General features: G+C 35.9%; 2 protein-coding genes across 6 annotated transcripts in view; both read left to right on the forward strand.

Moving 5' to 3' along the window:
- Nucleotides 1–10,058, forward strand: part of LOC128997198 (neuroglian) — a 52,312-nt gene extending 42,254 nt beyond the window's left edge. The window contains exons 19-26 of one of the 5 annotated variants that reach the window (XM_054422795.1): nucleotides 483–669; nucleotides 817–1,087; nucleotides 1,857–2,027; nucleotides 2,835–3,019; nucleotides 4,137–4,347; nucleotides 5,001–5,104; nucleotides 6,089–6,187; nucleotides 7,354–10,058. In XM_054422795.1, the coding sequence (XP_054278770.1) occupies nucleotides 483–669; nucleotides 817–1,087; nucleotides 1,857–2,027; nucleotides 2,835–3,019; nucleotides 4,137–4,347; nucleotides 5,001–5,104; nucleotides 6,089–6,183 (1,224 nt within the window). In that variant the 3' untranslated portion in view covers nucleotides 6,184–6,187; nucleotides 7,354–10,058. The remainder of the gene's footprint in view (nucleotides 1–482; nucleotides 670–816; nucleotides 1,088–1,856; nucleotides 2,028–2,834; nucleotides 3,020–4,136; nucleotides 4,348–5,000; nucleotides 5,105–6,088; nucleotides 6,188–7,353) is intronic. The other 4 variants (XM_054422799.1, XM_054422794.1, XM_054422797.1 and 1 more) reach the window with 4 other exon arrangements.
- Nucleotides 10,059–12,040: 1,982 nt separating this feature from the next.
- On the forward strand, nucleotides 12,041–24,645 carry LOC128996744 (F-box/WD repeat-containing protein 9-like). The gene is made up of 8 exons (XM_054422196.1): nucleotides 12,041–12,271; nucleotides 14,390–14,552; nucleotides 15,568–15,707; nucleotides 17,194–17,411; nucleotides 17,879–18,122; nucleotides 20,319–20,441; nucleotides 20,577–20,759; nucleotides 24,428–24,645. Exons 1-8 carry the CDS (start codon nucleotides 12,203–12,205, stop codon nucleotides 24,494–24,496), a joined length of 1,209 nt encoding a protein of 402 aa, XP_054278171.1. The 5' UTR covers nucleotides 12,041–12,202; the 3' UTR covers nucleotides 24,497–24,645.
- The last annotated feature ends 212 nt before the right edge of the window (nucleotides 24,646–24,857 follow it).

Here is a 24,857-nt window from a genome sequence, read left to right on the forward strand (position 1 = left end):
CAAGATTGTAGGGTTTGGCCGAGCTAACAGTTGGCCCTACAGATCGGTTTGAACTGGAAATAATTTTCAGGCGAAGATTGAGTTGGGGCATGTACATTAAAGGAGTATGAGAGTTTTTTGTTTGGTTACAATTTTACCGCTGCTGTAGGAGTCCGGAGCTGAGAGAAATTTTCACGATTGTCGGGGCTTTCATAATTTCAGTTTGACCATAAACGACGCTTACGATTTCACTGCAGCTGCAGCAGATGTTCACAATGTTGCTCAATGCCATACAATATTATTAACAGATTGTAGTATAACGATAATATTTATAAACCAATACTTTCCGATTTTGGGGCCAACTTGATTTTGTCAATTTTAACCTAGTTTTGAAATATCTTGAATTTTCTGTTCATAATATAAGGGAAACACAATGATAGAAATATGGATATTTTATCTACCCAAGCCATACATGGAGTTTAAAGCGTTGTACGTTTGTTTAGGTCCAGACTTGGACGGATCGTGAGGGAGAGGCTAGCATGAGGGAGATCCATGTGAAGGGGGACGCAACAAGAGCCTTGGTCAACAGGTTTGTGCCTCACACCAAGAACTACGCCCGGGTGTTGGTCTACAACTCTCGCTACAACGGTCCTCCCAGCGAAACACTCAGCTTTGACACACCCGAAGGAGGTAAAACTTGTTTACTATTTGCTACAGTTTAATCAATGGTTAAAGTAGGGAATTAGCTATTTGATCTTATATTGTCTTTTTTCTTTTTTTTAACAGATATGTATAAAGTGGTACTGGTATGCTTAGCATAATTTTGAATGGTTCCAGTGCCAGGCACAGTGCAGTCATTGGAGGCGGTGCCGATGGGCTCGTCTGCGCTGTACCTGGTGTGGAAGAAGCCTGAGCAGGAGAATGGAGTGTTGACTGGCTACAAGGTGTACTACCAAACAGTCAAGGGTACAAGGGTGGGACCATTGATGGAGCGTGAGCCGCACATCACGGACCCTAACGCTACTAGGGCCAAGCTGGCCGGACTAGAGCCGGGCACCAAGTATAGGATACACATTAAGGCAACAACCAATGCTGGCGAGGGAGAGGAGTGAGTACAATATATAGCTTAATTCTATTGAACATTATATTATATTTCTACAAAAAACTTCAAAATTCAAAACCAAACTAAATTCAAATTATTTAATTTTCCCAGATGAAAATTAAACTCAGGAGGAGTCGATCTCTTTCAGTTTTGATTGCATACTTAACATATTATGATTATGTGTATTTTTTGTAACCTTGACCTTTGTAACCAGCTAAGTAAAAAAGTTTCACGTTTAGGTTTTGAGATTCGAGATTTGGGATTCAATTTTTTAAAGTTTCGGTTTCGGTTTTGAGATTTGAAATTTCTGGTTTTGACCATCACTACTAGGGACTGTAATTGTTTTAGTCCGCATTGGTAGTCTATTGGCCTGGCCATTGAAAGCAAAAGTCACCGCAAAGTCAAGCTATTTTACTAATGGTTCACAGAAGTAAAGGATTTTAATTTGAAAAGCATTAAATTAAATGTCTTTTTATATTGTTGGTGTCAAGTCCAAACAAAAATAAAATTGTAGGCCTACAGTGTATTTAGAGCAATTCATGTTCAAGGAATTTTCCCCAACATTTTATAAACTATAAATATTACAGATCATTATGAAAAAATGTCATTGTAAAGTCTAGGGTTATTTGGCAGAACTGATTCACACCCTGAGTGCAAAAAGCCCACATGCTGCGTCCGCCTTGATTCAATCAATCACCCTGAGTATGCCGGTGTGCAGAGTGTAAGGGTAATGTTATACATTGCAATTTTACAAACTAAGTTTGTTGGTTGCCAGCTACTTCATAGAGCAGCGGACGCGAGGTTCACAGTCAGCACCGCCAGACACACCTATGTTCCGACTAGAGCAGGAGGCCTATCAGAACAACAATGGCTACGGCCATGTAAAGGTTACCTGGATGCCTAACTTGGAGGGCAAACCTGGATCACACTTCTACGTCAAGTACAAGTGAGTTCAGTAACTTAGTTGAAATACTGTGGTTTGACAACTCACTGTACTGAGTCCAAGGTCATAACAGAATCAAACAAAACTTTAATCGTTCTACCTTTAAGATAGTTCTAGGTAGGATATATTTAAGGGTACGTTGTTTTCTTTTTCGGATTGCATAATTGCAGGTACTTACACAGGTTTTCCCAGTGCTGTTGTAAAATACTTACCTGAATTGAGAGGAGTCATGTCACTATTTATCAAACAGCACTAGCACATCAACTCTTTTAGCATTATGGCATAGCTCACAGTGACAATGTAGTTATTTGCTTAAGCGTTGCTGAGGGCGACACTGCATTTGAAGCAGCATGCTTGCCATGGACTTATTGGCTGGTTAAATACTGTTCTTTATTCTTTCAGTGACGTCAAGACTAAACAAAAACAGTGACGTTTGCGATTTTTGCTATTGTTTGTTTTGAAGAGAAATTTCATTTGAAGTATTTACTTCGATTGTGAATTGTTATTTTGCAGTTCGTTTGAATGATTATTTAGTGTTTGAAGCCAATAGGTTCAGTTTAGGTGACAATTTCTTACAATTAAAAAAAAATTATGGTGAGCCTTAATACAAATAACATTATTATTTATTACTAGTTTACATTATAAAATTACTTGAATAAAAAAAATATAAATATGACTTACTCAGGCTTAACAATATCTTTTCAGATCACCTAGAGTCTTTTTAGGTATGGCTTAGGAGCTACAGCACTCAAAGGGTTCAGAAAAAACCTTGCCAACCCATTTTCTAAAAGAATAAATTATAAATTCCAGGACCAAGGAAGACTCTCAGTGGACGATATCTGACAACGAGATGGACGAAGACTACCTGGTAATGCGGCCACTCTCCCCAGGTCAGACATACGAGTTCCAACTAGTGGCTGTGGACGGAGACTACACCAAGGAGAGTGACGTTCAGGAGCTGGAGATCGTCGAAACTGACGGTGAACTGCCTGCTAGTCAGTATTGTAGATATAGAGTGGCCGCATGAGGATGTCGTCAACGTGTTTCCTTCATCGTGCTTTGTAGTGTCCACCTGTCTACTTCAGACGATATTTTTTAGTCCTACCTTCACATCCTAGGACACCAGACTCTAGCCCAGAACTGTTTTACACATTACTTCAGTCTAATCCTAGGGGGTCCCAGCATTATTACATAGATAAAATCCATCGGTGATCCACGGGGTGTGAATCCGGGACCTTTGGGATCGAAACCCTGGGCTGTACCACTAGACCAGCTCGCTCCCCACTTCCTCAGAAGATGGGAGAGAGGGTGTTGGTGTATTTTCTTTATGCTCTTTCTCAAAACTAGCGATTTTCAACAAATGAAAACAAATGGGTTTTCTTTTCTCAATGCCTAAATTAGTGTCACTTTTCTTAGTGGTAAACTTCTAGATATTTTATTGATTCTCAAGCTTGCCAAAATTAGTAGGAAGCCGTTTTTCCTCACTTCTGTGCCTATTGATTGTAGTTAGAATTGTTAATATTCACATTGTACCTCCAAGCATGCGTTTTCTCTACCTTTGACAAACAGTGTTGCTTGAGAAAAACTAGAAAACTGCTCTTGTAAACCTTTTTTTGTTTGTTTATTTTATATTTTTAACTATCATTTAGATTTTGAAATTTTCTTGAATTTTCAATTGTGTGCAACCAAACTACCCCTTGTAGCTTCTATGTTGTGAGATTTACAAAATACTAGATAGGTTTTGTTCAGCTGATTCTTAATGACTGTGAAATCAATAAAAATAGTTAAAAAAAACAACAATTCGTTCAAAGTGTTACCTCAGACACAGTGTAGCTGAGTGGATATTGTGCGCTTACTGTGTAATCAGAGGGTTGCTAGTTCGATCCTGAGAAAGTCTAAAAGTGAATGGGTTAAAACTGGACTAAGCTATCCTTAATCTATAGGCTTTTAATAAATGTACCTGTCTAGTTCACCTGTTTTATTAAACTAGGTGATTCTTTTTATAACGAAGGTTTCATCCAGTTTATTCGACACTCATTCTTAAATATATACCCTGGTTTTTCAGCAGCATATCATAACTGTTTTAGTTGCTAATGTCCCATGTTTGCACAGCAGGCCCAGTGATCAAGCGCAGGGAAGACGTAGCCACTGCCGGATGGTTCATCGGCATGATGTTGGCCATTGCCTTCCTCCTATTGGTCCTCATATTGGTGTGCATAGTCAAGCGTAACCGGGGAGGCAAGTATGCGGTGCACGAACGTGAAGCTGCCCACGGACGTCATGACTACCCGGACGAAACCAGCTTCCCCGAGTACAGCCAACCGTGAGTATATACGTTTTTAATTTCTAGGGTAGTGTAATTAATTTACAGAGACATAATGGGGTGATGTCTAATGCTTGGGTTTTTTAGTCTTCAATGGTATTTAAATGTTATGTTTTTGATAGTACTGTAACATCTTCCCATTTGGACTCATTTGTCTCTTCTCTTTGTCATAAAAGTAAGGGACTTTGAAGAAACTGTAGACTACCTGAATAAATATATTGTGGGTACTTGTTTTCTTTTGCTTGAAAACTGCATAGTGATGTTTACAATTCCTGATACGAAATATAATTAAAAATTTGACAGGTTTTTCCTCTCATTTTTTACAAACTTCACACAAATAATATTGACATTCGATTTACTAGCAGGTCTAATACAGTACTTGGGAGTGAATAAAATACTGCTTTCTATTTTAAACCAGTTATATATAATTATTTGCACTTTCACAGCAGGTGTATTGTATAATCGTGGTATCTTAGAAGTAATGTGCATTTCTTGTTTTAATAATAACTAACTGTGAGCCCGTATGACACTCGGAAATTAAGTTAGTTAGCTCAAACTGTCTTTAATTCAGAACAGTTTGTTTTCATAACTATTCATAAAGGCAATGAGCGAAAATCTGCCAGGGATTTGTGAAAAAAAGTTGTACTTTCTAGGTTGGACTCCAAGTCACATGGGCGAGGCTCTATGAGTAGTGATCCCAAGGCTGCGCCGGAGAGTGACACAGATTCTATGGCCGAGTATGGGGAAGGTGACACAGGTATACAGATTTTATGAGGATCTGTTGTCTTGTTAATTAATACTTTAGTCAGTCTGTTAGTTCACTACCGCTATATGAGTTGTATGCAACAATACACAATTTAAGTTTTAGGTTATGTCTGGGTTCTATCCCAACCTAACATGAAATAACCTAAAAAGAATTTGTACAAATTATTATGTCATAATACCTGTTAGAATTTTAATATTTTAACAAAAAAAAACACAGTGGTAGTGAATTAACGGATAAGGCGAATGTTATCTTTTGAGCCTGTAGTTGTTATTTTTTCTTATGTTGATCTGTAAGTGTAATTCAAAGTGGCAAATAATATTTTAGTATTCAAAAATTGACAATAAGTCCAACAGGGTGTATCCTAGCCGGGAGACTTGTCCATCCCTAAGTTTTTATGACACTTGTTTATAGAATAAACATATTATAATTTGTATTATTCATCTATACATTTTATTGAACAATTTGGTTGATTCTAAACTTTCTTTAGATTATCCATGCTACTGGCATTATACACAATGCCTAGTTTAAGTGTGTAAAATCGTCTTTTTATTACAGTACTCAATTTCTTACTTTTCCTAGAAGCTTCAGGCGATGCATGTAATATCTGCATACTTTGCATACTGTTACTTTGCTGGTAACATCTACACACAAAGATTTATTCTGTGTATAGTCAATGGTAAAAGTCAATTGCAAAAGCCAAGAGTTGAATGCATCATTGATAAAAATTTGCACAACTTGTGTATTCCTCTTGAATATTTTACCATTTATTTGTATTGTTTTTAAAGTAATTTATTTCGCCCTACTTATAGTGTTGATAAGTATGTTGCATGTGCATTCTATGTTGAACAAGCACATTTTCATTTCAAATTTTCTCATAGGATTTTATTGTCTCATTTTTTTCCATTTGATTTCATTTTATGTTTTTGTTGTTTGTGTTGCCTTTACTTAGTTTGTTGTGTTTTATGCATGATGTAGAAGGAATGAACGAAGATGGTTCATTTATTGGGCTTTACGGCAAACAGAAAAAACAAGGAGAAACATCGTCTGGTGGATTCGCAACATTAGTATAAAAAGGTTTGCTCATTGTGTTTTCACTGTATCTTATAACAAAATTATAACCTAGCTAGAAGAATGTTTTTCTTGTATTTTACCAGTCTATTATGTTTTTAAAAGGTTTCCTGATTAACTTTGATAAAATATGTTTCATTATTACTCAAAAGTATCTGGTGTAACTTATTATAAAAAGTTATTCTCAATAAACCAATGGTAGGTACCTATCCATTTTTAGACATTTAAATTAATGACTCAAGAACATCAAATTGTGCCTTTTTTTGTGCCTACTCTTAGTTTATATCATGTTTCATCACTTTTCTTGTTTATTGTAAGCATGTGCATGTTCCATTTATTGAGTGTGACTTTTATTCTTTCTCCAAAAATTATTTTCAGCATGATAATTGTTTAGTCTAAATAACTAACTTAATCAACTACGGTTTAGTAGATTCCTTATTCTTTGTACTGATTGGGGGCCTAACCCTTGTATGAACTAGAACTAGTACACTCAATGTAATACCAAAGTGAATAGATACATTTCCAAAGCCCATATTGTGTGTTAACAAATTAACAAATTACAAACTGTAAAGAAATACAATAACATCTAGTCAAACATGCTTCGAATTGTTTGTTTACATGGCTATGGGCAAAGTGACACCTTTGATCATCAATAGAATCTGACATTCTATCCTTAGGTTTGGTGGTAGCTTAAGATATGCTATAGTTCAACATTTGTTCCTTTCAATTTATGGATTAGTAAAAAAAAATTGGCTCATTCGACAGAAATCCAACAACAGAAGTTGTTTACATCAGTGCTCTCAGTGGTTGAATTCAACAACAGTGGAACCTCGATAAATTATTTTTATAAATAAATATTTTCAAACACCTTTGTTTTTATATTACCCTTAATCACATGTTATTGCAAACCTCGATAAGAAGTAAACCTTAATAACAAGTCTTATTTATTAATCCCGATGAGAGACTTGTTATCAAGGTTCTACGGTGTGTTAATTTTTTAACTGGCTACATCTTTCAAGGAAATGGAATATCTAGTTCTATCGCTCAATCCATAGTCAAAGAGTTGATTTATTGGATTATTTTACATTAGTATTTGGACCTATATTATTTTATAGTTTGGATCATATGCATAAGTAAAAAAATGTTTAACATAAAAACTTGTTGTTTTGCAGGGCGGTTTACAGAAGACGGGTCTTTCATCGGCCAGTACGGGCCCGGCAATCCGAAGAAGAAAGAAGAGCCTCCGTCCACCACAATGTCTGCCATCGCAACTTACGTTTAGTCGTCCTAACATAACCTAACCACGGGGCTGTTGCTTGTGTCGTCTTATCCTCGGTTGTGACGAAACTGAGTCAAGTTGTGCGATGAAAGTATCACTGGTCAACTTTTGAAGTAACTTAATTCTAAATTTTTGACACTACTGATATTTGTTGTGCTTTTGACGATACGGAAACTAAAAATGTTGATTAGCCTTTGGACTACTGTTTAATACTTATGGTGTAAATACCTGCCTATAGTAATCCTCGGTTGCTGTACTAGTTCCATTCCTTAGGTTGAAACATCATCAGACCTACAAGGAGTATAAAATAATCACTTCATTTGAAGGTTGTCAATAAATTTCAATAAGAAAACAAACACTAGATATTTCTTGTAGACCTGATGATGGTTCAACCTAAGGACTGGAACTAGTTGCCACTACAGCAACAAAGGATTACTATGGAGGCATTTAAAAAATTTCAGTAACATTTTTGGGGATGAAAACGTACTGTTTGTTTAGCAGTTACTTGTCAGATTTTGAAAGATTAACTATGGACTTGTAAGGTTACAACGACTTGTAGTGTTTATTATCATTTACCAACTTGACTCCGCAAATATTTTGTTGTAGGTATTTAGTTTTAATAGGTTTTAAACTAGAGTTAATTATAATATATTCAATAAATTTGCAGCTATTATAATTTATTGTACAGTTAATATGTTTAAAAAAAGTATTATTGTTTGTGAAAAGTATTTAAACTATTGTCTACTTATTTGTTAGGTGGTTTTTGATATTTGTAAAACGTTGATGGAGATGAAATGCAACACAAGTGATAGCTCTACAATGTAGTCGTAGTGTAGGTTGTTCTTTGTTCTTTCAATATGCTCATACGAATCGGCACAAACCGGTCTTCGGTTGTATAAAACCGTTTTCAACTGCCTTTTTTACGACACATCTTCATTTAAGTGGCACAATGATAATCACATGCAATTGTAATTAGTGTTTGTTTATAGTTTTGTTAAAGCTGAAGGTGGGACATGAAAGTATGTGACGATTTGTTGAAATATACTTTTGAATTGTTCAATAGTGTTTTGTATTGTAGTGACAAGTGGTCATGTGTACAAGGTCATGGTAATGTTAATACAAGTATTCATACAAATTGTGTTAATTCGTACAACCCTTTCTAAAATTGAAGAAAAGTTGAATTAAAATTGTTGAATCTTTAGATTAGACGACACATCTTTCAATCTCCCATCTTCACTTGTGTTTTTAACTCATGACAGCGATGTATTTACGTCGGACATAACCCCTCATTTGTATCCATGTTTTGCTCTGTTTTGTGTAAACTACTGTGATGTTACGAGTGGCAGCTTTTGTCGGGTTGTAAAGTGTATTCAGTGTTTAGACGGACTTGGGAAACTCATTCGACCAATTACGAAAAGGACGATTTGGTGCTTTCATGAAATTTCAATAACCCCTCAATGTGAAATGCCGAAGAACAATTTTGTGTAACCTGCTTGCCCTCGCTCTGGCTGGTGTGTGCGTGTCTGCGAGTGAATGTGTTTAAGGATACGTGAATACTGCTATTCGCTTGTTTTGTATACTTTAGCAACAGTCTTGTTATATTTGTTTCCCTTCTCGTGTTATTCGGGCATGGTTGTACAATTTAATCGTTTTACAAGTCAAAAAAGTTAAAAAAACTTCAATCTTTACTGTGGGACCAATTTATTGGTAGTCCAAATTAGATTCTGGGGGATCAAGTTAGTTTGTGTTGCAAGGATCGATAAAGATATTTAATTTAAAAGACTGTAAAAAATAAGTTGATCTACTTAGTTTTGTTTGTCCAATAATTTTCTTAGTTTAGTTTAAAATGGTTTGGTTCCTGTAAATTAGTCCGTGTATCATTGTCGAGTGTTCAAAGTGTGTTCTTTTGTCTTTTTTTGTGATAGTTTGATAGTTTTAATCCAGGCAGGCCAGGCCCGTGCCGAGACTTAAGCTTTAAGCGGCTGTTTTGTTGTCACAAATTGTATGACCACGCCTCCCTCCCTGTCTGTTAATACCCCTGTTTGTCTATAGTATTACATCTTTATTTATTATTATTAGGGTTTATCGATATTTATATTTAAAGCTTTTTATATGACATTTAATGTATATTTCCATGTTGATCTTATAGCACAAGTGCCTTAGGTAAGGCATAGATGTACGTGTGTGGCTTTTTGTCGTAAAACTGCACAACTTCTGTTTCCTGCACAATTTGGTTTTGCATCGCGTTTTATAAATTTTAGCGACTACTTTCTAAGAAAGTGTAAATAGGATGAGGATGGTCTGCATCTGCTTTTTTACTTAACGCTCGTGTATCGTTTGTGTACATGACAGAGTATTTTTTCAATCGCGTCGTAGTAGACTCGGGGTGTGGCTGACTTATACATTCCACATCAGTGTTTAGTTTAGATTATTTGTATTTTATTTTTATCAGAAATCTATTTTTTACTGAATTTTTAGATTTTTCTTATGTAATGTTAGGCGATTTTTTATTTGGTTGATAAAAGTTATAGGTTTGTTTGTACATTTCATATGGTTTACCATAGCCAAAGTCAAAATAAATAATCACAAAGAGCTAAATTTGGCTATTTATTTCCTCCCTCTGGTTACATTTTAGTACTAATTGGAAAATAAAAACACTTTATTTTAGTACTAACTGGAAAGAAATGGCAACCAGTATGCCTGGTAAGACATATGGGACTACTACGGGATGTCCCTGGGATAAAGTGTGCTGTCTGGGAATGTTAGTTACGAAATCAAGTTCTATAAATTAGGATGACAATGTAATGTTTCAATATTAACACTTCCATTATAGCAACACATGGATGTTTTATTAGTTTCACAAATAAACTGTTTGGCATTGCAGTAAGCACACTCCTCTGTAAGAAGTCAAAAAAGCTGGCGCAAAAAGCAAGTGCAATTGACTCACTCGAGAAACCGTTCCTCACTCTCCTACGGCTCGTGAGTAAGTATTTCTCTCGAGTGAGTCAATTGCTCCCTTTGCTCACGAGTTGCACAAATAACCATTTCTAGTATTTGTGGTTTCGGTATTTCTGAACTTTCTTTTAAACGTTTAAAACATTCCTACGATCTTAATAAACAAGAAAATACCTTTAAAGCATTTTTTAGGTGCGGAAACAACTTCTAATTACAAAAACATACGGAACTATATTCTCAAAACGCGGAGCACATTTCTTGCCGAGCAAAAATAGCGGAGTGATACTACTTTCTCTAGGGCACCTATCTGTGTTGCCATCTGAACCTAAACACGTGTTGTATAGTGTTTGAAAGACTAATTATTTGTATGCTTTATAGTGACTGTAGGAAAAATATAATGTGTAACACGAATGCAAAAGGCCTTTGCAGCAAAGTGCCACTTTGCCCACTAGTTACACAAATAACTATAGTTTTATAGTACTTTAAATTCTGAACAGAATTGTACAAATCCCATTTCCGTATATTTACTCTCACCGCTTACACATGATAAAGGTTGTTGACAAACTTACGGGAGAAAGTATGTGTCAGATCAGAATGCTGAAACCTTTTTTTTATATTTTGTTAAAACTTCTGTGTGAATAGTGTAATATTGAACCAGAAATAAATGTTGTAAACAAAACGAGCAACCCATCTTCACAAGATCAAACCGATGGTCGTTCTTTAATCAGATGCCATAGGGCTAAACCAAGGTCACACTAAAAAACCTAAGACTAAACCATCCAACCCAGGATCTCCAAACCAGGAAACTTGACTATTTTTACCATTAATCATAGCTTGAAAAGAGGTAAATAAGTTAGTATTTATTTACTATCAAAAAAATGTATAATGTTTCAAAATAACATTAAATTCACAGGTTTTCACGTGCAATAAGTTAAATAAGTTTTCGATACAAGTCCGTGAAATAACGGATAACCCCAAATAAATAGTATGGTTAGGTTAGAATGAATTGGAAGTTGACAGCATCCCACCAACCACACGGCCAACCTAACAACACGAAACACCGAAAACAAACCAGCAAAAACAGTGGCACGCGTTTCTCTAATGTTTAACCACGGCCGCCTTAGATAAAACATACCCGAGAGTAGTGACTCCAGTAATAATTTATTTATCTCAATGGGGTGGACAAACACTCATCTCACGAGGGGCTCATCCTCAAGTTCTTTCGAGGAGTACAGCGGCCTTCGGCCTATTTATCAGTATATCTTTCAGTACTTTCTTATAAAGAGATAACGAGATCCATCTCCCGCACTCGAGTAGGCAGCGTATTATAGATTTTTATAGCTGAGCGTGGATATCTACTCAAGGTATGGCTGGGACGACAGCGTGGGTGAAACTATGATATTTTTATGGGTGAAATCACAAAAAACTTTTGAACTTTAGTTTTTATATCATTGGTGGTTGTACCACATTGACTACATAAGCTTATAAAACCAATGCCAAAATTACATTTATGTGCTAAAAAGAAACTAAAAAGCTTTCTCCTTACTCTATGGGTGTGCCGGCTGACCCATTTCTTTGTTGATTTGATATGTCATTTACCGTTTATGGTCTTCTGCTCTTGCTTTTGCTTTGCTTGCTTCTGCTAAGTGCTAAGTTTGAGTTAAGTCGGTGCTAATTCTATAAGTTTGCCGTTTGGTCGTGAGTCAATATAAAAATTAATTGAGTTACTTAGCCTACACGACCAGTTATACTTATTCGTTTTTAATGTAAGGTATGACAGTATCAGTATGAGCGATGAAAACTTGGTTGATAGTGAAGAGAACATATATCCGTCACTTGATACAATTCCGCTTGAGGTGAGCTTAGGCTAAAATAACTAGTCCGAGGAAAAATCAAAACCTTCTCTCAGCAAAAACATTACTTTTACTAATTAAATTGTTTGTTTATAATAGTCTTTAAAAGGTTGATAAATATCTTTTTCCTCATCAGGTAAAGGCTAATACCAGCTTTGAAACCTCTAAGTTAAGGCCAAAATCAATTTCTATAATAATTTTTAAATACTAGGGTAGACTAAACTGCCTAGGTATGGCATGGCATGGCCTAGTTGGGTACATTCATAGCCTCCCATATAATACAAGGCAGTAGCAAGACAAAAGTAGCAACACCGAGGTCCTCCCCTGGGAAAATTTGGTATTTTCAAAGCTGTTTGGTGACTTTCTAAAGCCATTTTTAACATCTAAAACAATGCTGAAGACGGTCTCCCCGCCACCTCACATTCAACTCACGGCCTGCTTGGTTCTCTATTGTTTAGTTGAAAGGCACAATCTTGGGTCTTAGCAGGGTTCGGCTTGAGGTGATTTGCGTCATAGTACTGGGAAAGTTCATTTAGAGTCATAGTCAGCTTCTGTTCCACCTCTTCAAAACTCCTACCTTGTGCCGCCACCGCCGTATCATCGGCATATATATATATACTGACGTGTAGCATTTGGCAACGGTTGGTCGTTGCCGTCTTCAGCATTGTCCTACACCCAAATATCTTGGTGTCATACTGGACCGCACTCTGACATTTAAGGCGCATTGCATTGCGACAAGAGGTAAAGTCTCAGCGAGGAATAATATTATCAGGAAACCCTAATGTCCTCAGAACCTCAGCTTTAGCGCTCAGTGTGTTGGCTGCAGAGTAGGCCTACGCTGCACCAGTATGGAATGCATCGTCACATGCAAAAAAGGTTGACATTGCAGTCAATGACATGGCTCGGATTGTAACTGGGTGTTTGAAACCAACCCCAGTACACAAACTCTATCCTATCATAGGGTTGCCCCTCCATCAATCCGACGTGATGTCGCTGCCGACGCAGAAAGGACTAAGCAAGAGACAGACCCTAAAGACTCGGTATAAGAAACTCAGCGCTAGAATGGTTCAAAAGCTACCTTATGGGACGTTCACAAGTCGTGGAACTGAAAAACTCATCAAATGAAGTCACAGCAAGTTTCAAATCTTCAAAAAGCAAGCTGACAAGAGGAGTTCCACAAGGCTCTGTATTAGACCCGATTCTATTCATCCTATTGACTAATGACTTCCCCAAACAAATTGAGAGTGAAAATGCTGTTGCAATCATATATGCAGATGACACAACCATTTTGATCAATGACAACACAGCCCAAAGCCTTTACCTTAATTCAAAATCAATCTTAAATAAAGCCATCCTCTACTCAAAGAACAATGACTTAGCAATAAACCCCACAAAAACTACAACTCTGAATTTCAGTAAGAAAAAAGACATAGTCCCTTAATTAGAGGATGTAACAATAGAAAACCACACTTAAAATTTCTCGGTATTATCCTTGATAACAAACTAACATGGAATGAGCACATCAACCACCTAAGCAAAAAAATCAGTGCCAGAATATATGTCGTCAGAAGAATAAACTACATAGGCTATCTGTGGCCAAAACAGCTTACTTCGCACTGGTAGAGTCGCATATTAATGATGAAAAAAGCATGTTTATGTGCTAATAATAAACATGATTTGATTTGGTTTGATTTCCAAGTTTGATTTTGAGAGGTGCTAAAATTGAGTAGGTCAAGTTATAAACAGGTTGTTTTTAGTACCGTATAGTTTAATGAGGTGTGATTTTGAAAATCTTAAGCTATCAAGTTCAAATTTTGTATTTTTCTTAGTCCTTTTGGGATGTGCCAGTAAGAAGTTAGTTACCGAGAATGTCGTTAAAACCTGAGATTGTTGGGTGAAATTTTTATTTAAATTGTATTGATTTCGATATAGAACAACCCCCAATATCCAATAAGTTCAAGTTGTGGTACCACAGACAGACTGTATTTTGTTCTATCTACGTGTGGAAAAAATCCATATTTAGCAGATTTAAATAATGTACAATGTACAACATAATAGGCCTTTTCACACACTTATGATTAAAATCTACATCAAACAATAGTCTATTCATTCTGTTTACAGGTTTTTCTTCACATATGCTCATTTTTGGATGGAAAAGAGTTGACAGGGTCTTTGAAATATGTTTGTAAAAGTTTTTATGAAATATTAACGGATGATTCTACTTGGCGAACTTGGCTGAAACACAGATGGCCTGATTTTCCTACAGGAAATTTGTGTTATAAAGGTAAGTTTTAGCATTTTCTTTAGCCTACTATTGTTTTACCCTCAATGCTTAACATAAGTTAAGTTAAAACTTTGTTGTTTTTATATTGCACTCTTTGTCTTGGAGGACAGATCACACCAACTGTATTTCAATTAGTAGATTAGGTACCTTGCAACTTAAACCTAGGTTCTAGATTAACATTAGCAGATCAATTAATACTTCTATCCATATATATTCTATCCATCTATACTATTACAAAATTGAGGTGGTGTCTGTCTGTCTGGGCAGCTGTCGCAACTAAAATACTAAACCGACACAGCCAAAATTAAGCACAAAGATGGTCCACATATCTAGGAATGGCATAGGACTATTCACTTTCCTGTATTCCTCTCGGGCTACGCCCCTTGGATGTCCAACGTTTTGAGGTAAGGTTTTCAAAAGTACATATTAAGAGTCCTTGGAGGCTAGCGGTCATCTTGGACGATTTCAAACAGCTGCTGAATTTATTGTCCAAAAATATTTTTTCAAACCCTAAAGTGACAATAATTTAAATATTTTGTAAGTTATACTGTGAGATTAGAAATGTTCTTTGTAGTTTTTTAATTGCTTTATGAGTTAGAACATCTAGTTTCCAAGGACTATTAATTGGTTTCCATGGAAGCATGAGAAAATTCACAATGTTCATCTTTGCTATGACATATAAATGTAAACAATCAGAACTGCCAAATGCTCATTTCACAATTTCAGACAGCTGATCCAAAGAAATGAAATATATTTTACACAACTATGTGGTAGAATTACTTAATCTAAAAATATATGATGAATTATTTATTCTAATCTATTTTAATCATGATGAAACTGATTTTTCTTCCCGTTAGGAAGCACAGGTAGAGCAGCTAGTACTATTATAAAATTCAGGTGCTATCTGTCTGTTCGGCTGCCACGACTAAAGTACTAAACCAATAAAGCCCAAATTAAGCACAAAGATTGTCCTACTTTTATTTTACAGACATACTAAGAGTGTGTTGTTTTACAGATGGTGACATTCCCAGCACTTCGTTGTGTCTTCACATTGACCGAGCTTTTACTTTATGGTCAAAGGAAGAAAGCAATTTCAGCAAATGGTCTAATGACACTGCACACATCTCTACTGTGGATGCTGTTAAGCTTATTCAGGTACAATCAATGTGTTAGACCTAAATCAATTGCTAATCTGTTAGAGAGAAATTATTTACTTGCTGCTTTCCGAATGCTTTATGGTGGAATTTGTCAAAAGTTGTAAACAATACAAAATGACATGAAACATTACGTTACAAAATTTAACAATATTCATTGACCAAAAACTTGTACACGAATATAACGTCGGTGAAAGGTAAGTAGCGACTTCATCAATACAGTAGGCTAACACATTTATTAATCTAATAGTAACACAGGATGAATACCTATTTGATAAAATAGTAAACTATTAACTTCTCTACCTCTATTACTTTATTGACAATGGTCACGTGTTAGATTGTCACATAAATTAAGACAGTTGAGAACCAAGCTAGTTCATGCTTATTTCTGGTGCTGTACTTATGAATTGAAGATCTGTCCAGGAAGTTGATTAACTATTTTGTCTTTTGAGTGAATTTCCCATATAGGGAATAAGCTATTACTGTAGGTCTCATGGTATGACCTGGACCTTGGACCGATTTACTTTCCGCCTACGATAAACCTACATTTATTCGAGTTTACGAACCAGCGTGATCCGACCATGGGAACGGGGTTTTATAGGGGGATTTATGGGGTAAAAGTTGGATAAAAGTTTTATCTTTTTTGGTCCCCTGAAAACATAAAATTTCCCAATTGCTCTCTAAACCAATTTAAAGAGCTTAAAGAACAAATAATTTAGTTTATTCAAGTGTTTTTGTACGGTTATTGGTTACAGAGAACATGAAAAAAAATAAACTAAATTTAAAATTCCCTTGTATTCCTTTAAGGAGAATAAGTAAACTGTTGTACAGTAGTTTGTTAGTTTATTGATATATTTCATAAAACCTGGCAAATGTATTTATTTTATAAAGGTATTAATATTTTACTGAAAAATACACTTTATTACCCTCTCTGTTGCAGCAAACATAGGTACTGGTACTCGTTAAACCTAATGTTTTTGAAATAGATTTTATTGAAAATCAAATCAGGCCAATGGAAATTCGGTTAGTCTGTAAGTTTGCTTCTGCGGGGGTATTTTTAAATTTAATTTTGTTTTATGGTGATGATGAATTTATTTTATAAGAGTTTATTGCTGAAATTTTTTACCCTGACTAGTAACAAAATCAAAGTGTACCGTTGTAGTTTTGCCACCATCATAAGCAGGCGTTTCTATCGTGTTTTCTATTATTTTTTTCTATTTTTGTTTATCATTTTAGTTATCCTTTTCATTTAAACACTTTTTATGTATTGTTTTTCTTTGCTTGATAAGTACTATACGGTCCTCTGTGTGTTAAAATTTTGATTCTCTATAGCTAGGTTCGTCTACTGTGTTATTATTTATTATATGAGGAAGTTTCTCACCTCAGATCAGATTACAGATACAGAACCGTCATGCAAAACGTTTTTTTCTGGCGTATTGGTAAACCTCCGGGAGCAATGCCATTACACAACTATTGTGTTTGCGCAGGGAGGTCGCGTGGGAATATCAGGGTCAAGGGACCGCAGTCTGTCAGTGTGGAACACAACGGACAAGTTGACGTTGGTGCAGAACGTAACCGGACACACCGGCTGGATATGGAATCTGGCATACTGCACTGAAATGCACCAGCTGTTCTCATGTTCTTGGGACACCTTGGTGAAACAGTGGTCTCTCGCTGAGGGGCTGACCGAGTTGGCTTCATATAAGTGAGTATGTATTTTGTGCTTAGTTTCCAATTCATTTTGTGTGGATTGTTTGGTTAGGTTCCATTTTTTTCCGTTATTCCTCTTTTACAAGTTTGGAACTTTTCCGTTGGTTAACTGTCTACTACTATTTTTTTCATTAAAATTTTGTAATTACTTGTAAAAACCTGCACAGTGTTAGGATAGGTTGGAACTGAGACATAACCTCAACTGTGCATTGTTATATACAAATTAAAATGAATAGTTGTAAATTAACGGAAAATATCCAAATACCCCCGCTGCAGCAAACCTGCAGACTAAGAGAATTTTCACTTGTCTGATTACATTTTTACTAAAATATTTCCATAAATAAGACATATTTCTTGATACTCTTGACACCTTGATACCCTTGAAACCCTTGATACATTTGATATCCTTGATACAATTGCTTATCTTTTCAATAAAACGAGTAACATGTTGTTGTTGTCCAGATGTAAGACAGCTGTGTTGGCGGCAGCTGTGCGGCCGGGTTTGCTGGCCGCAGGTCTGTTTTCTCCTGAGGTAGACATCTTCGACCCCCGTTATGGCGGTGAGCGGGTCACTGGCTATAGGGCGCACAGTCGCAGTATTATGGCTCTTGCGATCGTCCGAGACTACATCGTGAGCGCCAGCGAGGATCAGACTCTTTCAGTGTATGACCTCACGGCTGGCAAAGTGTTTAAGGCCGGCATCCATGTAGGTACTTTTTTATTTGCTTCTACGTCAATATGATTTTTTTGTTTTTAGTGGAGTAAGGAATTTACTGGTTTGATTCTTAAGTTTTTGTACCACCTGTATGTTTTTGTGCTCCCTGTCAAGTACACCGACCAGAGCCTGTAAAATGTATAAGTGTTTGTTAAAAAATTTATTTTCCAAATTTGTTTATCATTGGATTAGGTATTCATTTAGAAGTTTATGGTTGTTAAATGATTTTAACAACTTATTTGGAACTTACAGGTCTTGAAAGTGATGATTTTCTTCAAATGTTAATACAATCCTATTGGCCTTACAACATTTATGAATTTTATGCTTTAAAAGAATTATCGTAATTTCTTTCCGAAATTTCCAAAACAAAACTGTAATAAGCTTGTCACTTTGAAAGTTAGTTTTTTTAGCAAATTTCCCATATAGGGAATAAGCCAAGACCTAGACCCGAAACCGATTTACTTTTTCATTTTGAGGTCCCTAGAGGCCTAAAACATCATCCGTTCTAATTCATATATATATATATATATATATATATATATATATATATATATATATATGTCCGTTAGCACGATAACTTAAGTAAAAATAATCCAATTTTGATTAAATTTGGTACAAACATACAAACCTGTAAACCTACATTTATTTTAATGAGTTCGTGAACCAGCACGATCGGACTATGGGAACTGGGGTTTATAGGGTAAAATTTGGTTTTTCTCATTTTTGACCCTAAAAACATAACGTTTTGCTATTTATTTTATTTTCAAACCATTTTGTAGAGCTCAAAAAACTAATATTTTAGTAGCCTATATTGAAGCGTTGATATGCGCCTAATAGTTGGCCTACGGAGAAAATTCCAAAAAATTGTAAATTTAAAATTTCAATTTTATTCTTATGGAAAACAAGTAGACTAAAACAGTTTGTTTTTTTATGGATATATTTTTGTCGAATTTTGCAAATTTGTTTATTTCATATCAAGCTATCAATATTTCAATACAAAAACCTACCTTATTATACCTTATTACCTACCCTGTAGCAGCAAACATAAGTATTCATTCAAATTAATGTTATTTATATAGGAAACAAATGTAACAATTTTAAGGAAATATTTCAGTCAGTGGAAATTCGCTTAGTCTGCAGGTTTGCTGCGGATGGGGTATTTACTTTTTGATTAGTTTTGTTTTAAGTAGCTACACTGGTCCTTGACAGTACAGTGAGTTCTTTTAACTTAAAAATAATTACTGTAATATTAATTATGCACACAAAATTATAATGTTCATTCGCTTTAGTGCATACTATAGCACCTTAGTGCATTTTTTAAGTTGACAGTCCACACCCTAGTTTTTGTAACATGGTGCGTGTAACATTAACCAGTTGTTAGAAAGCATTACTCATCTAAACGGCCTTTACTTAAAAAATACTTAACTGGAAAAAGCTCGAAGGTCGTGAGTTTTTTGCTAAACTTGATTTGACTCATAAATTTACTAGCCCACCTCTACTTCAGAGAAAACATAACTGTTGTATAGGCCTACTTACTTCTATTTTAGACCTGAAGATTTTTAGGCCTAACTCTTTTAATGGCCATTGAGTGAATCAAATTGATAACTAAAAATTTGTACTTTTCATAGTACAAAAATATAAAACATCTAATTGGGGATGGTAAAAGGAGGACCTCTTTAACAAATAATAATAAAATCACTACTGATTAGATATGGAATATTTATAATTCACCATCTCATGAAACTTTAACAAAGCCGTCCAGGTGGGCATCTTTCAACTGATAGGCTGACAACTAGTTTTGCTATTATAACTGAAAAATTAGATGAATTAAAACTTAAATATTGTTTCCGTCTATAGGGAATGGAGATGGTGGATGGGATGGTAGGTGGGCATCTTTCAACTGATAGGCTGACAACTAGTTTTGCTATTATAACTGAAAAATTAGATGAATTAAAACTTAAATATTGTTTCCGTCTATAGGGAATGGAGATTATTCTTTAGACCCCAACAACTAAACAAAGAAAAAAGTATCTGTTTTGAAGCAAAAACAAGTGCAATTAGTGTAAGGTTTATCAATATTTTGACTTTCTTGTTGTTATCAAAGAATGTTTTTTTGATCAAGCTTAGCATAAAGTGGTATTTTATTATTACAATAGTAATAAAATAAAGCTCAATATTTTGTTGCAGATTACAAAAGAAGGACATCCCTTGAATTTGTCTTACAGTGGAGGCAACTTATTGTTCATTGGCGACACAATGGGAAGGCTTCACATCCTCGATATGAACCACGAACCATTTAATGTTGTTAACGTGAGTAGTGTAAAATTACCATGTCGTTTCACTGTGCTATGTACAAAATAGTATTCACCCCGGGAAACTTGCATAGTTAGATTAATTTTTTCTTGCAAACTTTAATGTCAATTAAAGGACTGTGTAACATTTCAGAGCTTTGACTTGGGACACCAGTCACCCACTGGGGTGTATACCCATAAGAGTATCACAGCCATGTGGCACGACCCAGGGTTTATACTGACTGGATCCAAGGACGCGTCAGTGCGTGTTCACACGACAACTAATCCTCCCAGGCTCATCACACGGCTGTCATCGACTCACGGCGAGATCACGGCGGTGAGTTGATCTAATATTTCCAAATACATTCTTTGGATTCTGGGAGGAGCGTCCGACAACGGTTTCTTAAAGATAGCCTCTAAAGGCTTATGATCTGATTAAATTATCAACTCCTTGCATCCCCATACATTCTCATGAAACCTTTTGTAAGCAGTCAGTATTGCGAATGTCAAAGTTGAGTGTAGTTCTGTTGGGATTTAGTCAATGCTTTGGAATTATAAGCTACGGGCTGCCCAGATTGTAACATAACAGCACCTACTGCATAACTGCTTGAATCCACAGATAGAATCACAGAAGAGTTGGGGTCATAGTAACGAAGCACGGGAGTTCTTTGCAGTTTTTGCTTTAACTTGTGAAATTCCTCTCGTTGTGGTGTATCCCAGAACCAGGCCACATTTTTCTCAGTGAGAACTCTTAGAGGTTGAGTATCAACCGAATCATCTGGTATAAATTTTGATAAGTATGTTATACAACCCAAAAATCTCTGAAGCTCAGACAAACTTGTGGGTTCCTTCATTCTTGAAATGGCTGCTACTTTGTCAGGATCAGCTGTAATCCTTGGTCTGAAATATACACTTTACTTTGTTAAGTGTAAGTACTGATTCACTCAGCTTTGTCATTACTTCATTTGTGATCTTTTGCAAGTCTTGTTCATTGTTACTGTGTACTGTGTTGTTGTGTGCATTTAACACTCTACATTCTTAATTCCTTTGAGCAAGTCTGACATAATATACTGGAACACTTCAGGGGCCGACACCAAACCAATAAGCACGCGTAAACAAGTGTAACGCCCCCAAGGTGTTGAAAAAGTTAGTAGTTTGGAGGTTCTCTTTGTAACTTTTATCTGCCAGAACCCTTTTTTACAGTCTAGGATGGTGAATAAACTAGAACCATTCAATCTAGCTGAGATGTCCTCTAATGTAGCCAATGGGTAATGTCTACGCTTTACATTTTTGTTAAGATCAGTTGGGTCAATGCAAAGACGGATTTTGTCTCTTTGTTGGACTATGACCATAGGAGACACACAAGGAGTAGGCTCACTTACCGGAGTAATAATCTTGTCTTTTATCATTTGGCCAAATTCTGCTTTCACTGTGTCACGTATTGGATGAGGCATTCGCCTGGGTGGGTGTATTTTGAAACTATTAGATCAATGTCATACTCAAATGAAATTAAACACCCTATTCCATCATATAAGCCACTTATAGACTGATCAATTATACCAGCAATCCGTTTGACGAACCCTAGTGTTTCACATTGATACTCTTACTATATTGATTGATGCTCATTTGGAACTATTACAAACAAGACAGTGTCTTTATGAGCCATTTTGGTTACAACTGGACAAATGGCTTCACCCAAAACTGGCGTTTTATTGGTGTTAAAAGAAACAAGGCATTTAATTCCAGAAGGTACAATGTTAAGATTACAAGCTAGCGCCAAATCTTGGGAAATAACATTGCGGAAATAACTGAGCCCGGATGCATTGCCACGGTGTCCAAAATATAATTTTTGAGCTGTTGCACGACGTCCAATATAAAATATTTGACTGTTGCACGATGTCCATGTGCCACGACGTAAAAAAGTACAGTAACTGCAAAAAATATAGTATTTTTACAAGCATTAGACGTCATGGGATTGGTCGTCATGTAACAGCACACTTTATATTCTTTGAAAAAGTAGCAGCTGCACGACGTCCAAAGCTCCTGCTATGTCTGTTGCACAACGTCCAATAGCTCAGCGCTGTTGCACGACGTCCAAAGCGCATGCACACTGTGAGTACTGTTTTACCGTCTTTATTGGATACTAAACTAACCTAATCTAACCACACTCCGTATGCAGGAGCTTTGGGCGTCATGCAACAGCGCTGAGATATTGGACGTCGTGCAACTGGCTTAACAGAGCTTCGGACGTGGTGCTAATGCTAAGTTTTTTCAAAAGTATAAATTGCGCTGTTGCACGACGTCCAAAGCTTGTAGAAAGACTATATTTTTTGAAGTTACAGTACTTTTGGACGTCGTGGCACTTGGACATAGTGCAACAGTCAAATATTTTGAATCGGATGTCGTGCAAAAACTCAAAAATTGTGTTTTGGACGTCGTGGCACTGAATAATATCATTGGATGTCGTGGCACTTGGACGTCATGCAACACTCCCCTGAGCCCCAGTATCTAATTGAAACTGCACAGTTTTGTTATTTTACAATTTTAAGGGTTCTGTCTAATCTTGATTCTTGACTGGGTTAGAGATGCAATCAACATGCAACAGATAATCAGAATCTTCATTCTCTACAACCTCTAAACATCAGTATTTTTACTCTTACTAGGGAGATTCTTTTGAGTTTTACACATCTTAGGAAAATGACCATTGCAGTCAAGCATTGATTGCAAGTTCGATTAAAAGCTGGACATTGGCCTCTAGAGTGTTGTAAACCACAACGTTTACAGTCAAAGACTGAATTTTGTAACGTAGGCCTAGAAAAGAAATCATCCCTTTTAACGACATTAACATTTTTAGGGCTGCCAGAGGATATTTCTGCTAGTTGTGTCTTAGCTTGTTCATGTGCCCTACACTTACTAATTGCATCATCTAGGGTATGGTTATCAGTAGAAAGTAACGTTTCCCTTAAGCTAGAATCTGATGTGCCATTACTATTCTATCTCTAATCAAACTGTTTTTAAGTTGCTCAAAATTACAAGAATTAGCTTGGTTAACAAATTTTCAAAAAAACCTTCAAAACTTTGGGTTTTATGGGTGATTTTGTTGAACAAAAATCGCTCAAATACTTCATTAGATTACCAACAAAAGACTTATCAAATCGTTGAACAACTTCATCTAATTCAGTGTCTTCTTCATCCATGAAACCAAAACTGTTATATCTAACTATAACATCTGGGCCTAAACTAGACATAAATGATGCTACCTGTACTGCATTTGATTTCGTATCAAGGCCAGAAGCTGTGTAGTACCAGTTCCACTGTTGCTTCCATTTCTTAAGAAGGAGCCATCTGAGTACTTGAAACCACAAGACATTTTGGTGGTTTTACATTACTATCCTTGTCTGTATGGTATGTATTGATATCATCATCTTCCTTAAAATAATACCTTTTATTTCTATTCCGTGTGGGTTTCGGCACCATGTAATTAGATTAATTATTAAATAATTGTACTGAATTCATGAAAGGTTTTGTATTTATATTTACTTTTACTAATAAATGTTTTGCTATTCCTTGAAGTAGTTACATCGATAAATATCAAATAACGTTAGGTTGGGTTCGGTTAGGATAAGTTAGCCCTTGAGGTATTCAAGCTGAATACCAAGATGGAAATTAAAAGTATCTATTCTTCAATCCCAAAGTCTCCTATGTGTTCATCTCATTAATTATGACTTGGTCAACCCATCTCAAAAAGTCATTTTTGGGCAGGGGCGGCTCCAGGAATAATTTTTTGGGTAAGATCAAGAAAGAGTTTGATTGTGGTATTAGAGGTTTGAATGCTTTCCCTTTATTTACGTATCAATTTATTTATTTATTTATAATTTTGAAATATCTACCAACACCTTGGGTAGGCCCGGGCTCTCTGGAGCCGCCCCCTGTTTTGGGCAAACATTAAAGTCGTCCAAGCAATACATCCACAACACAACTAACTTAATGATTTATATTTTACAGATGGATTTTGCTGATCCTGTTCTCTTGGTGGGTTGCGCTAACAACGCGGTTGAAATGTGGAAGCCTTAGACTCAAGACTTGGTCCAGCACTGACAGGGTGGATGATGCACTTGCATAGCTTTAAACTAATAAGTCAATACTTTTGGTTAACTATTTATTAAATGTTAGTAATTTCACACTGTCTATTTATATTTTTATAATAAAATAACATGTTTATAGTTCCTGTGTTTTTTATTTCATTGCTGTAATTTTCCTCACTAATGAAACCCTAATAAAAAAATGAAATTGAGAGTACCAAGGTAAGAAGGGTTTGAAGGGTACTTTACTCCATACCATCACTCCTAGTACAAAATTAGCCAACTTTTGTCTTAGAGTAAAATACTAGGGGAATACCTTTGAAGGAATTATACTATTATATATTTCTTGAACT

Source organism: Macrosteles quadrilineatus, unplaced genomic scaffold (assembly GCF_028750875.1).
Source record: "Macrosteles quadrilineatus isolate MER2022 unplaced genomic scaffold, UCM_ALF_1.0 Scaffold_6__1_contigs__length_79288215, whole genome shotgun sequence".
In the NCBI taxonomy this organism is placed as follows: Eukaryota; Metazoa; Arthropoda; class Insecta; order Hemiptera; family Cicadellidae; genus Macrosteles; species Macrosteles quadrilineatus.